Raw genomic sequence first — 15,984 nt, 5'->3', positions numbered from 1 at the left:
CATATACTCTTATCTGGACAAAATGACAAGGTGGAAAAATTCACCACAAAAAAAAGAACAGGAGGCCGTACAGAAGGCTAGGGACCTAATCAATACAGACATTGGTTATATGTCAGATCTAGAGTTCAGAATGACAATTCTCAAGGTTCCAACCGGGCTTGAAAAAGGCATGGAAGATATTAGAGAAACCCTCTCAGGAGATATAAAAGCCCTTTCTGGAGAAATAAAATAACTAAAATCTCACCAAGTTGAAATAAAAAAAGCCATTAATGAGGTGCAATCAAAAATGGAGGCTCTCACTGCTAGGATAAATGAGGCAGAAGAAAGAATTAGCAATATAGAAGACCAAATGACAGAGAATAAAGAAGCTGAGCAAAAGAGGGACAAACAGCTACTGGACCACGAGGGGAGAATTCGAGAGATAAATGAAACCATAAAACGAAACAACATTAGAATAATTGGGATTCCAGAAGAAGAAGAAAGAGAGAGGGGAGCAGAAGGTATATTGGAGAGAATTATTGGGGAGAATTTCCCCAATATGGCAAAGGGAATGAGCATCAAATTCAGGAGGTTCAGAGAACGCCCCTCAAAATATAAGAATAGGCCCACACCCCGTCACCTAATAGTAAAATTTACAAGCCTCAGTGACAAAGAGAAAATCCTGAAAGCAGCCCGGGAAAAGAAGTCTGTAACATACAATGGTAAGAATGTTAGATTGCCAGCTGACTTATCCACAGAGACATAGCAGGCCAGAAAGAGCTGGCATGATATTTTCAGAGCACTAAACGAGAAAAACATGCAGCCAAGAATACTATATCCAGCTGGGCTATCATTGAAAATAGAAGGAGAGATTAAAAGCTTCCAGGACAAACAAAAACTGAAAGAATTTGAAAACACCAAACCAGCTCTACAGAAAATATTGAAAGGGGTCCTCTAAGCAAAGAGAGAGGCTACAAGAGGTAGATCAGAAAGGAACAGAGACAATATACAGTAACAGTCACCTTACAGGCAATACAATGGCACTAAATTCATATCTCTCAATAGTTACCCTGAATGTTAATGGGCTAAATGCCCCAATCAAAATACACAGGGTATCAGAATGGATAAAAAAAAAGAACCATCTATATGTTGCTTACAAGAAAATCATTTTAAGCCCGAAGACACCTCCAGATTTAAAGTGAGGGGGTGGAAAAGAATTTACCATGCTAATGGACATCAGAAGAAAGCAGGAATGTCAATTCTTATATCAGATCAATTAGATTTTAAGCCAAAAATTATAATAAGAGATGAGGAAGGACACTATATCATACTCAAAGGGTCTGTCCAACCAGAAGATCTAACGATTTTAAATATCTATGCCCCCAACATGGGAGCAGCCAACTATATAAACCAATTAATAACAAAATCAAGGAAACACATCAACAATAATACAATAATAGTAAGGGAGGTCAACACTCCCCTCACTGAAATGGACAGATCATCCAAGCAAAAGATCAGCAAGGAAATAAAGGCCTTAAACGACACACTGGACCAGATGGACATCACAGATATATTCAGAACATTTCATCCCAAAGCAACAAAATACACATTCTTCTCTAGTGAACATGGAACATTCTCCAGAATAGATCACATCCTCGGTCCAAAATCAGGACTCAACCGGTATCAAAAGATTGGGATCATTCCCTGCATATTTTCAGACCACAATGCTCTAAAGCTAGAACTCAACCACAAGAGGAAGTTTGGAAAGAACCAAAATACATGGAGACTAAACAGCATCCTTCTAAAGAATGAATGGGTCAACCGGGAAATTAAAGAAGAATTGAAAAAAATCATGGAAACAAATGATAATGAAAACACAACGGTTCAAAATCTGTGGGATACAACAAAAGCAGTCCTTAGAGGAAAATATATAGTGGTACAAGCCTTTCTCAAGAAACAAGAAAGGTCTCAGGTACACAACCTAACCCTACACCTAAAGGAGCTGGAGAAAGAACAAGAAAGAAACCCTGAGCCCAGCAGGAGAAGAGAAATCATAAAGATCAGAGCAGAAATCAATAAAATAGAAACCAAAAAAACAATAGAACAAATCAACAAAACTAGGAGCTGATTCTTTGAGAGAATTAATAAAATTGACAAACCGCTGACCAGACTTAATAAAAAGAAAAGAGAAAGGACCCAAATAAATAAAATCATGAATGAAAGAGGAGAGATCACAACTAACACCAAAGAAATACAAACTATTATAAGAACATACTATGAGCAAATCTACGCCAACAAATTTGACAATCTGGAAGAAATGGATGCATTCCTAGAAACATATAAACTACCACAACTGAACCAGGAAGAAATAGAAAGCCTAAACAGACCCATAACCAGTAAGGAGATTGAAAGAGTCATTAAAAATCTCCAAACAAACAAAAGCCCAGGTCCAGATGGCTTCCCGGGGGAATTCTACCAAACATTGAAAGAAGAACTAATTCCTATTCTCCTGAAACTGTTCCAAAAAATAGAAATGGAAGGAAAACTTCCAAACTCATTTTATGAGGCCAGCATCACCTTGATCCCAAAACCAGACAAAGATCGCATCAAAAAAGAGAGCTATAAACCAATATCCTTGATGAACACAGATGCGAAAATACTCAACAAAATACTAGCCAATAGGATTCAACAGTCCATTAAAAGGATTATTCACCACGACCAAGTGGGATTTATTCCAGGGCTGCAAGGTTGGTTCAACATCCACAAATCAGTCAATGTGATACAACACATCAATAAAAGAAAGAACAAGAACCATATGATACTCTCAAAAGATGCTGAAAAAGCATTTGACAAAGTACAGCATCCCTTCCTGATCAAAACTCTTCAAAGTGTAGGGATAGAGGGCACATACCTCAATATCATCAAAGCCATCTATGAAAAACCCACCACAATTATCATTATCAATGGAGAAAAACTGAAAGCTTTTCCACTAAGGTCAGGAACACGGCAGGGATGTCCATTATCACCACTGCTATTCAACATAGTACTAGAGGTCCTAGCCTCAGCAATCAGACAACAAAAGGAAATTAAAGGCATCCAAATCGGCAGAGAAGAAGTCAAATTATCACTCTTTGCAGATGATATGATACTGTATGTGGAAAACCCAAAAGACTCCACTCCAAAACTGCTAGAACTTGTACAGGAATTCAGTAAAGTGTCAGGATATAAAATCGATGCACAGAAATCAGTTGCATTTCTCTACACCAACAACAAGACAGAAGAACGAGAAATTAAGGAGTCCATCCCATTTACAATTGCACCCAAAACCATAAGATACCTAGGAATAAACCTAACCAAAGAGGCACAGAATCTATACTCAGAAAACTATAAAGTACTCATGAAAGAAATTGAGGAAGACACAAAGAAATAAAAAAATGTTCCTTGCTCCTGGATGGGAAGAATAAATATTGTGAAAATGTCTATGCTACGTAAAGCAATCTAAACATTTAATGCGATTCCTATCAAAGTACCATCCATCTTTTTCAAAGAAATGGAACAAATAATTCTAAAATTTATATGGAACCAGAAAAGACCTCGAATAGTCAAAGGGATATTGAAAAAGAAAGCCAATTCCAGACTTCAAGCTCTATTACAAAGTTGTCATCATCAAAACAGCATGGTACTGGTACAAAAACAGACACACAGATCAATGGAACAGAATAGAGAGCCCAGAAATGTACCCTCAACTCTATGGTCAACTAATCTTCAACAAAGCAGGAAAGAATGTCCAATGTTAAAAATGGTGTTGGGAAAATTGGACAGCCACATGCAGAAAAATGAAATTGGACCATTTCCTTACAACACACAGAAAAATAGACTCAAAATGGATGAAAGACCACAATGTGAGAAAGGAATCCATCAGAATCCTTGAGGAGAACACAGATAGCAACGTCTTCGACCTCAGCTGCAGCAACATCTTCCTAGGAACATCGCCAAAGGCAAGGGAAGCAAGGGCAAAAATGAATATTGGGATTTCATCAAGATCAAAAGCTTCTGCACAGCAAAGGAAACAGTTAACAAAATCAAAAGACAACTGACAGAATGGGAGAAGATATTTTCAAACGACATATCAGATAAAGGACTAGTGTCCAGAATCTATAAAGAACTTAGCAAACTCAACACCCAAAGAACAAATAATCCAATCAAGAAATGGGCAGAGGACATGAACAGACATTTCTGCAAAGAAGACATAGATGGCCAACAGACACATGAAAAAGTGCTCCATATCACTCGGCATCAGGGAAATACAAATCAAAACCACAATGAGATATCACCTCACACCAGTCAGAATGGCTAAAATCAACAAGTCAGGAAATGACAGATGCTGGCGAGGATGCGGAGAAAGGGGAACCCTCCTACACTGTTGGTGGGAATGCAAGCTGGTGCAACCACTCTGGAAAACAGCATGGAGGTTCCTCAAAATGTTGAAAATAGAACTGCCCTATGACCCAGCAATTGCACTACTGGGTATTTACCCTAAAGATACTAACGTAGTGATCCAAAGGGGCACGTGCACCCGAATGTTTATAGCAGCAATGTCCACAATAGCCAAAGTATGGAAAGAACCTAGATGTCCATCAACAGATGAATGGATCAAGAAGATGTGGTATATATACACAATGGAATACTATGCAGCCATCAAAAGAAACAAAATCTTGCCATTTGCGACAACATGGATGGAACTAGAGCGTATCATGATTAGCGAAGTAAGTCAAGCAGAGAAAGTCAACTATCATATGATCTCCCTGATATGAGGAAGTGGTGATGCAAAATAGGGGTTTAAGTGGGTAGGAGAAGAATAAATGAAACAAGATGGGATTGGGAGGGAGACAAACCATAAGTGACTCTTTTTTTTTTTTTTAAAGATTTTATTTATTTATTTGTCAGAGAGAGAGCGAGTGAGAGCGAGCATAGGCAGACAGAGTGGCAGGCAGAGTCAGAGGGAGAAGCAGGCTCCCCGCAGAGCAAGGAGCCGGATGTGGGACTCGATCCCTGGACGCTGGGATCATGACCTGAGCCGAAGTCAGCTGCTTAAACAACTGAGCCACCCAGGCGTCCCCCATAAGTGACTCTTAATCTCACAAAACAAACTGATGGTTGCTGGGGGGAGGTTGGTTGGGAGAAGGGGGGTGGGGTTATGGACATTGGGGAGGATATGTGCTTTGGTGAGTGCTGTGAAGTGTGTAAACCTGGCGATTCACAGACCTGTACCCCTGTGGATAAAAATATATGTTTATATAAAAAATAAAAACTTAAAAAAAAATCAACGTCATAATTCTGATGTGTTTTTAGCTGGTTCTAATAACTTTTAGAACTGTTTATAAGAGTCCAATTACAAACATTCATTTTCTTCAATGATGCACATAAAAGATTCAACCATTAATTATTAACCTTTTTTTTTTAAGTCAAGGTAAATGTACTGGGAACAGAGAATAAAATCCACCCCAAAAATCTTTACTAACTAGACTTTGATTTTGGCATGACCTATGTTTCACATTTCCATATTCAGTTCTTTATCCCTCAAACTCCCACCTCCTCATGATCTCTCCTGCTGCCCTGGTGTTGTTTTGTAAAATGAGTGACACACTTTCATGTTAAAGCATTACTATTTAAAGAAGGCTTGTAAAGAGGGCAATAAAGTATGGGCATTCTGGTCATTGATGGGTAAGAACAATTTTCTAGAGGGGTTGCTTTCTGACACCAGTCACACTCTACCGTGTAAGGGAATTTGTTCCTATTCAGATTAGAACTAGCAGCTCTGAACAACAACCAAATACTATTAAAAAATTTATCATGGAGTGCATGGGTGGCTCACTAGGTTAAGTAACCAACTCTTGATATTGGCTCAGATCATGATCTCGGGTCCTAGGATCGAGCCTCGAGCTGGGCTCTAGGCTCAGAGGGAGTCTGCTTGAGGATTCTTTCTCTCTCTCTGTCTCGCTTTCCCTCTAATCCTCCCCCAGTCTCTCTCTAAAATAAATAAATAAATATTTTTAAAAACACATGCCACTATATTGCAACCACCTTAAGATAAAGATGTAAGAAGTAATGGCAGAAAACACACCTGCAGTTTGGGGAGTCTTTCCCAAGGCTACCTGAGTTCAAACACTGAACGTCAGAATTCTAGGGTGGAGGGGGGTCTACTGTTAGAAAAGGTGATGATGCTGTAGTTTCTATTTTGGTGGCTCAGAGGCTTTTATGCTCACCACTGCTGTGGGGATTCTAGGGCTGAGTTTTTATATTTTGCAGTTACTACAAGTACAGCAATTTTCCCAAAACAGAAGTCCTTGGGCAATGTTACCTGCCCTTTTGTGTCCTTTCCTGACAATCTAAGGCAGAGTATGGGTTATTTCAGGAATATAGGCTGCCCAATGAAGGTCAGGAGACCTCCTGCCAAGAAGAGGTCAACTTCTAGAAAGAAATTCAAATGACGTAATTTTAAAGCAAGCGAGTGAGCCATGTCATTACCACCTGCTAGAATGTGCTGGCTTAAGCAGGGCAGGAGAGCAAGGGTACAGAGAAACTCCTTGGATAAATTTGTACTTGAATCTATGTCCTACCAGATGTAGTCTATTCTTGGTTATTCTAAGGAAAGGCAGAAAATATACTGCATTTGTTAGCAATTAGCTTGCTTTCCTACACAAATATTAATCAAATCCCTCTGCTGCACCAGACCCAAAAGTAAAGCTGAAAAGAAGGGACATCTAAGCCAAGAGCTAAAAGCTGAGGAACACTCAAGCAGAAGGAGGAAGAGCACGTTCTAGACAGAGGCAAGGGAAATCAAGGTACATTTAAAGAACTGAAAAAAACTGGGGTACAGAACACAAGAGTAGGGCAGAGAGAGCCAAGAGATGCAGACAACAAACACATGGTTCTGTAAGTCTGTTAAGAAGTTAGAATTTACCCATGAATAGTGGGGGATCATTGATGTGTTTTAAGTCAATGAGTGACAAGATGAGTCTTGCATTTTAGAGAAAGCATGCTGCTTTCTCTAAAGCGTGCTGCTTTCAGGGCAAGAGCCTCAGAAATCTCATGGAGAAGGCCACTGGGACCCTTCAAGCACAAGATGGTGGTGGGCTTTATGATACTGTCCATGGGAGTGAAGAGGAAGACAGTCTGTTGCATTTCAGTGACTTGACGGAATAGGGCAGGATGCCTGCATTCTTGGCTGGGCAACTGAGCGGGTGAATTTCCTTCTCTGACACAGGACACAAGAAGAGAAACAATTTTAAAAAGGTGATTATGGGTTTGTTTTAATCCTGTTGTGTTTGAGGTGTTTATGGTGTATCCGGTGGAAATGGCGAGCAGCCAGACGGACAGTGGTTAGCTAGAAAGAAGGATATACCTATTAAATCGGGCAGTAACTTCTTAGAGCAGCTTCTTAGTAAGAACTAGCAAGATGCCCAACCTCTTGGGTTTGACCTGCAAACAGACTGCTCAGTACCTCTGGCCTCCATCACCATTGACCATAATCACCATAAACCATCACCAGATTTCAGGCTGCTGACTACAAAGAGAAAGAACAGACATGTCCAAGTTCATTACTATGTAAAGAGAAAAATTTACTAAGAAATTAGAAAGTAGAAAGAAAAAAAAAAGGAACTTTCCCCCCTATACTTAGTGGGGCACAATTTTTTACACTGCATGGTGGCATCAGAAACATGAACTGGTATGGATCATGTTGATACAGGCCTAAATGTTGCTCCTGGCAGAATCATTAGTTGTTTGGGAGAAGGCTCGGGTTCCCACTCCTCTAGCACAGGAGGGAGCTCACTTTCTGGGGCTCAGTAAGGACTACCATCCCGACCTGACAGCACAGAGTCTGCACAGGGCCATCTTCTCAATGGCCAAGGAAGGCATGGCTAACAAGAAACATATAAAACAGGCTACATACAGCAGCTCAGACCAAATGAAGAAAAATTTTTAAAAACAATGATCTCTTCCAAGTTTGAAAATGTTTATTTTAATTGAGGGAGAAGGAGGCTGAAGACTAATTTCTTATAGCAACTTTATCTAGTTATAAAACTCATGTAGGATGTAAAGCCTAGCTGCTCATTTCTTCTTCCTAAACAAAATATTTAATTCAAACAATTACCTTGCTGTATTTTTTTTTTTTTTAGGAGACATGGTCAATTGGTTATACCTTTTATTAACCAGATCTTATACTACGTTCCAATTGAGGGTTCAAAGATCCCCCGAAACTAAATGGGAAGAAATCAGAGGGGTGACAAACCATGACAGACACTTGACTCTGGGGAAAAAAAACTGAGGGTTGTGGAAGGGGAGGTGGGTTGGGAAATGGGGTAACTGGATGATGGGCGTTTAGAAGGGCAGGTGATGTGATGAGCACTGGGTATTATACAATGAATCATTGAACACTACATCAAAAACGATGTACTATATGTTGGCTAATTGAAATTAAAAAAACAAAGATCCCCCTGAAATTGTGAATTGTGCCAAGAACCCAGCATATAAATGAGTCTACACATTTTTCTGGGAAGAGGGACTAGAACCCTCACATTCTTAAAGCAGTTTACATTCAAAACAGACTAAGAATCACTATCTTACATCTATCTTCCACTATGGTTCTACTACAGCTATAGTAAAAATATAGGGCATAAATTAGGGGTTGATAGGTTTTCTCTTCTCTTAAGAATATATTTTCTTTCGGAGGACCATAATCTGTAAAGAACCTCAAGAGCTAAAAGTTCATCCACCTGCCTTTGGGTGAAATAGCTCCAAAATTATCCAAGTCAGATGAAAACTGAAAGTCTGTTTATTTCTCCCTATGGGAAAGCAATTCCAACACCTCATTCTGTAACCTATTACATTTTTTAACGACCACTATAAAATTTATCTTTGGTCTGTATGTGCTCTGGTTTAAGTCCTAAATTGCCTTATTACTATTTTTCTTCACTTTATACATGGCTATAAATATGTGTTAATCTTTTCCAGAGAAGATATACTGCAATGTTCTTGTCACAGGCCATTTTTAAAACCAGTGACTTTGGTGATCGGTGTGTATATACACAACACAGCTCATGCACGCTAGGCTGATGTCTGGCCATATACTAGAACATAAGTGTGATCAAGTTACTAGCAACAAGAATTCAGAGTCTCAGAGAGCTGGGGAAAGTCTCTCAGATGACACAGTGCAGGAAGAAGAGATTCTCCTGCTGTTTCTGTTGCTCAGAGGTGTGAATGTGAGGCAGAGATCCAACTTAACCAGGAGCCCAGAATGTGTGGCCGCCTCGGCAACCTACAGCCCTATACTGACCTGTGCTTATGTTCCTGTTGCCCTCCCCAAGGCACACTGTACACTCCAGCCCTCCCATGTACACTGGCTATCTGACGCTGCCGCCCCCGTTCATCTGTCTCTTGCATATCTTTGTTTCCTGTAGGTAGTCCTCTCTACATGACACTGGGCACCTCAGGCTTCCTACCACCATGGCACCCTGTTCCTCTGTTGCCTGCCCACTGACTAGGAGTCATCTGTACCCCAAAGGGTTACATCCTGCTTTCCAGGGGACAGTGGACCCACTCCAGCCTAGGCAACCCAGCAAATTTGTCTACTGTCCCATGGGCTGCCTTCCCCAATAAGGTGTGACCCACAGTCTCAGTGTAGGGGTGGCCCGGATCAAGTCTGTCCTTCCTTGAGTACTCTCAAGCAGCTGTAGGGTACCTTAAAAAGTTCTTTTTAAATCTTATGCTTACTCTTTTTTCATAGCAAATGATGTTTTATATTAAAATTCCCCTATTTAAATCACCATGTGGTTTCTCCCTTCTGATCGGACCCAGACTGAAATAACCACAAAGAAAACTTATTCTTTGATTATACTCATGGATAGTATTTGCTAAAAGTGCATCTCCTACTCTTATTTTTCCTTCCAGTTTAACTGTAATGTGGTTAAAGGATGTAGTATATGTAATTCCAACTTCCTGGAGTTTATTGATATCCTTTTAACATAATGCATGGCCAACTTTTTAAAGATGTTTCTGGAAAACTGAAGTTAGAGTTTCTGTTTTCAGGGTACAGAGATGGACTTATTTCTCTTAGCTCAATCTTATTAAAATATTTATGCCCTGGGGGCACCTGGGTGGCTCAGGTGCTAAACATCTGCCTTCAGCTCAGGTCATAATCCCAGGGACCTGCGCTTGAACACCACATCGGGCTCCCTGCTTGGTGGGGAGACTGTTTCTCCCTCTCCCTCTGCCTGTTGCTCACCCTACTTGTGATCTCTCTCTGTCAAATAAATGAAATATTTTTAAAAATTTATACCCATTATATAGGAGTCAGCAAAATTTTTCCATGAAGAGCCAGACAGTAATAGAATATAGACTTGTGAGCTATAAGGTCTGTGTTGTAACTCCTCAACTCCTACCAAAGAGCAAAACAGCCATAGACGATATGTAAACAAGTGGTCTGTGTGGCTGTATTCAATAAAACTTTATTTACAAAAATAGGCAATGTGGGGATGGGGAGAGGGCAGCTGGGTGGCTCTGTTGGTTGAGCGTCTGATACCTGATTTCAGCTCAGGTCATAATCTCAGGGTCCTGGGATCATCCCTGCAATAGTCTCCATGCTCAGTGGCGAGTCTGCTAGAGATTTTCTCTCTCCTCTCCCTCTGCCCCTCAGAGCATGTACTCTCTCCTCCTTAAATAAATAATCTCTTAAAAAATAATGAAATTAAAAAATAAAAACACTTCACCAAAAAGCAGTGGGCCAAAGTTAGCCCATAGGCCACAGTTTATCAACCCCTGTCCTACATCATTATTTTTATCTACTTGGTCTGTAAAGCAATGAGAAAGAGGAGTTATATCTCTTAACACTACTGTGTTTTTTGGATTTCCTCCTAGGTGTTTTTGGTTCTTTGTTTATAGAGTTCTATGATCTAATATTCAACACAAAAAGGTTCATAGCTATTAGGTCCTCATGTGAATTTTATTCCTCATCACTGTAGAATCCTCTCTTTGTTCTGAAAAGTTTTTTGTACATTAAAACTTATATGAATATTAAAAATATTTAGAAAGAAAATATAAAATAACAATAAAATTAAGATCAAAGAGAAGTTTAACAACAAATCCAACTGGAATAAATTTACCCATTAAAAGAAAGCCAATCTGAGCATGTGGCAAACACGAAAGCCTGGTCTATAAGATGGATGTGCAAAAGAGTGTCCTGGAAGTTTTATCTAGGGATTCTCCATCTGCCTTTCCTTTTTTTTTTTTCTTTAGATTTTATTTATTCATGAGAGAGAAAGAGAGAGCATGGGGAGGAGCAGAGCAGGAGGGAGAGGAACAAGCAGACTTTGTGCTGAGCACAGAACCCAACAGTGGGACTTGATCCCAGGACCCTGAGATCATGACCTGAGCTGACACCAAGAGTTAGACACTCAACTGACTGAGCCACCCAGGCATCTCTGCATCTGTCCTTCTTAAGAAAGATCCTCTTCATCTATCTTTTTAAATCTTTTTCTCTATAAATGTAATTATTATCCAGTGTGTCATATGTTGCATCAATTTATATATATGTCTGTGTGTGTGTATATACATATGTATATACATTTTTTAATTTGATGTCATTTGAGTCTCTTACAGAAGAGAGTCTAGTTTGTGTTTGGCTTTCCTCTGTTCACTGGAGCCTCATCTGTTTCCTGGCCTTAGCCCAAGATGAGAGCTGGTTATCTGGTTCAGCCCCTATTCTGAGCTAGAACAGTTAGCGTTCTATTTTCCATGTAGCTTCATGCAAAAGATATTCTACACCAGCTATCGTTCCACTCTGGGGCTGGGGAGTGTTCCCTTACCTCACTGTGAGCCCACAGACACTTTTTTTTTTGTGACTGCTCAACTCCACATGTGCCATTATTTAATATAACCCAGCATTGATGGATTTTCCCCTCTTTCTTTCTCACTCCACTGAACCAAACCTTTATTTGCTAAACATAATTAAGTCTAAGGAATTATTCATGCAAACTGCATTTGCCTTCCTTTCAAAGCCACAGAGCAGAAAAAGACAAATCCTAGCAGTTTGAGAACCAAAGGTCTGTCTCTGTGAAGAACCAGATCTAAGGTCGCGAGGGTTACAGGGACTCCCAATCCTTGGATCCTCAAATCTAGAGAGGTATTCAGGACCCTTCATGGAATTTTATCAACGCACCCTCTGACTGGCTGCTCTATAGGAATCACGTGTCTAAGCACTGGGTCTCTTCAAGTTTGGGTAAAATTGAGTTGGTCCAAACTCGAAGTTTCTGCTGGGCTCTTTCCATATATTCGGTGGCCTTGTGTGGTTTTACCTGCCTTCATTTAGCTTTACTTATTTCCTTCTGTCTTTGTGGAGATTTAGAGGAATACGATCTAGGTCTACGTGCCTGCTTCTGCATTCCTCAGGAGTCCTGCATGCCAAGCACAACTCTAAAACATCTTTTGGAGAGAGAACTGGTCTCCATAATGATTTCTCCTTCCTTCTTCGAATTCATTTCTCAAATTTTCTACCTCCCATTAAGATGGCTTTGAGATTCTGACTTAAATACCTATTGAAATGAATGCTAAGCCATCTAGCTTTAAAATAAAGTAGAAATTTAGTATTTCTAGGCCAAATAATCTTCTGAAATTCCTTTTGGTTCCAGCTTTGAAAATAATTAAAGTGGCATAGAAATTGAAGGCATCACGAAATTCAAAGAAAATGACTTTCACTTCAGCACTGTTCTGAAAGATGCACAAACAGTTGGGCCCTTACCAGCGGAATGAGCAGGCTAATGAGGTCTGTCAGAGGTTTGCTGAGCAGCAGCAGGTCCTCAGCAGCCTGAGTGTCCCCTCCTGAGCCAGACTTCTGCGCCTTGAGGGGAGAGAAAAGAAGGGAAGCGGTGTGTTGGAGATTTGTCAGTTTGGCCAGAGGAGACAGATCAGGAGAGGAAAGGAGCCTAGGAAGTAATCCCCCGCAGCCCCCTGAGGAGAGGTGAGGCCTTGTTATAACAGGACAAAGAGCTCACAGAGGGCCACTGCCACCAGCTCAGGCCACAGAGGCCAGGTTGGACAGCCCACAGATAAAGCAAGACCGAGGCTGTCCTTGAACGAATGTTGATGTTCATGTACTGTGGAGGGGACTCTATCTTTCCAACCATGCTGAGATGAGGGGCTGCTACCCCTATCTTTTGGGTGAGAAAACTGAAGTTGAGAGAAGTTAAATAGTTTGTCAAAAGCCCCACAGATAATGAGTGGCAAAGCCGGACTCAAAATTACATATGCTCACTTCTCATGGGCATTTTGATGCAGATTACCTGATGCATACCATCATCGTGTAATTCTGCTATGCTCTCATTCTCTGTTTGCATCTGCATGCTTGAACAACATTTAGAATAGCTGTCCAACATACCAGGGCACAGAGAGGCCTCAGACACAGACCTACATTGCTTAGGAAGAATGCGCTGAAATTGCCCTGGAAAAAGGAAATAAGAATTGTGTGGCTCTACTCTTCAGTGTGTCTGCTCCTCAGGAGTTTTATGGGACTGTCTAATCTCTCTTATAAGGGGTGAATAATTTTATACTGAAAAAAGGCACTGACTATCATGCTTGCTACAATATATACACATTCCATTCATATACCTCCTCTCTGTTTTAATTTCACTTAGAAGAAACCAAACTACTTGCACGTCATAACCTCTGCCTTCACAGTAGGCTGCAGAATGCCTGCCTCGAGTTATTAGCCTGGACTCCAGGACCCTTCTCAGGAAGGCCCAGTTCCTTCTGGACAGAATTTAAGTGGCCTGCTTTATCTGGCTCAGAGGGGCTTGACTGAAAAAGTAGACGCCTGCCTTTTAACAACTTATACCTCTCTATGGCTAAGGGGAATCCCCACAATCATAGCCCAGAACTTCCCTCTCCTCTCCCCTCCCCACCCTGCCCCCACCTCAGCCTTCCCAACTGATTTTACCAGAAAGGTAGAATTTCCTTCCAGAAAACAACTGTGCAGGTCTGAACCTTCCTGACTCTTGGCTGTTGATCCTGCCTTCGGAAGTACGGAGCAAGACAGAACACTGGCCTTTCCACATGAACACATTATCCTTTAGAGCAAATGGATTCTCTCCTGGGAAAGATAAGGCAGTCCTGCAAACTAGCTCCTGGGCTGAGAGGGGGCTTGAGGCCACTGCTTCCTTTCCACACACAAGGAAGCAAGCAGATGGAGTGACGAGAGCAAGTGCCTGCTGTGGGACTCTCCCACCAGGACATCCAGCATCCTCCATAGCTTCTAAATCCACGCAGTCCTTCCTAATTGTTACCAACAAGCATCAGGACCCTCCCCACCAGTATTCAGGTACCTCCTCCTTGCAAAGCTGCCAGGGGTTCTGGAAAGAGAAGTTCACAACCGTAATGCAGTAGAAACTCCTCTCCTTACAAAAATATGGGACTGCAATGGAAGCTCTGTGCACAGAGGGATCCCAGCAGGGATTCCCGCAGGAGAAAAAACAGAAGCTGAGCAACAATTTCAGAGACCCAAGTTCACCTCTCCTCTCAGTCTGTCTCCAAGTCCCTAATGTCATACTCCCTAAAGGCAACTTCTTGATACCCACATCTGTGGCTCACTGTATGCATTTCATAAAGGGCCTTTTCCACAGCAAAGATTCTCTTTCTGCTATGACACTGCTATTGTCCTCCCCATTCAGGCCCTCTGCTCTTGCCTCTGGTCCGCAATTCACTTGCCCCCATCACAGCCATACAGGAACTGACCCCACCCCCAGTCATCCAGTGTTCTGGACCCACCCAGTTATGGTCTAAGCAAGAGGATGGTAGACAGCACTGGGGAGTTAGCAGCAGGGTTTGAGAGAAGTGGTTGGACTTACTAGATATTTAAGGTAAAATCTTCATTATCTGAGGACAGATTAGATATGGAGTATGGGGGCGCCTGGGTGGCTCAGTGGGTTAAAGCCTCAGCCTTCAGCTCGGGTCATGATCCCAAGGTCCTGGCACCGCATCAGGCTCTCTGCTCAGCAGGGAGCCTGCTTCCTCCTCTCTCTCTGTCTGTCTCTCTGCCTACTTGTGATCTCTGTCTGTCAAATAAATAAATAAAAATCTTTAAAAAGAAAAAAAAAGATATGGAATATGAAAAAGAGAAAAGTTTTAAGGATTTTGCCAGGTTTCTAGTATGTGTAGCAGAAGGAAAGTGGCTGGCCTTGCTGGCAGCAGAATGTTTTGGGGAGGCAAATCCTGAGTTTCGCTTTGGATATGTTTGAGGGGACGATGGCAGGTTCTAGTGATTATGTAGAGAAATTTGCTGGATTTCTAAGGATGGATTTCCCAGGAGGACTCTGGGTAGAAATATAAACTTAGTAGACTTAAACACATAAAACCTGGGAATGTCAACTTACGAGCCACCTTTAATATTAAATGGCAACACAGCATTGCTCAAAATGAGCTAAAGGAGTACAGTGTTAAAAAAAAAAAAAAAAGAAAGAAAAGGCTAGGCAAACACAATTCTATTTTATCTAGCAATGCTACATGAATCTAGTGCATGCAGGTAGGTACTCAAGAGAGGTTTGTTAAACACGGAGGTGGGGCATCTGGGTGGCTCAGTCAGGTAAGCGCCTGCCTTCAGCTCAGGTCACAATCTCAGAGTCCTGGGATCAAGGCCCAGGTCAGGCTCCTCACTCAGTGGGGAGTCAGCTCCTCCCTCTACTCCTCCACCCCCTCCTACTCATGCTCTCTCAAATAAATAAAATCTTCTTTAAAAATTGAAAAAAAAAAAAAAACATTAGGGAGGGAAGGCAGCTGTAGAAAACAAGAGACAGTCAATTCCTCAGGTAGCTGTTGTCTGATGCCCCATTATGGAGCACAACTCACAATGGTGGCACCTGGACCAGTTCAGCACTCACTGTGCTCCCCAGTTATCATCACATGGCACAATCTGGCCCCCCTCTGTAGGGTCTCACCATCTGCTCCAAAAGACAGCAT

The 15,984-nt window shown here is 41.4% G+C and overlaps 1 protein-coding gene across 8 annotated transcripts in view; it reads right to left on the bottom strand.

The window, feature by feature from the left end:
* The window catches only part of ULK4 (unc-51 like kinase 4), a 636,882-nt gene that overhangs the window by 189,407 nt on the left and 431,491 nt on the right, over positions 1–15,984 (bottom strand). For all 8 annotated transcript variants that reach the window (XR_014310110.1, XR_014310111.1, XR_014310112.1 and 5 more), the window contains one exon: positions 12,776–12,874. Coding sequence is in view for 3 of the 8 variants with exons in the window: in XM_082724762.1 (XP_082580888.1) it covers positions 12,776–12,874 (99 nt within the window). In the remaining 5 variants the exon portion in view is untranslated. The remainder of the gene's footprint in view (positions 1–12,775; positions 12,875–15,984) is intronic.

This window comes from Mustela nivalis (genome assembly GCF_964662115.1).
Source record: "Mustela nivalis genome assembly, chromosome: 1".
NCBI classification, from domain to species: domain Eukaryota; kingdom Metazoa; phylum Chordata; class Mammalia; order Carnivora; family Mustelidae; genus Mustela; species Mustela nivalis.
This window is presented reverse-complemented; position numbering and strand designations above follow the sequence as displayed.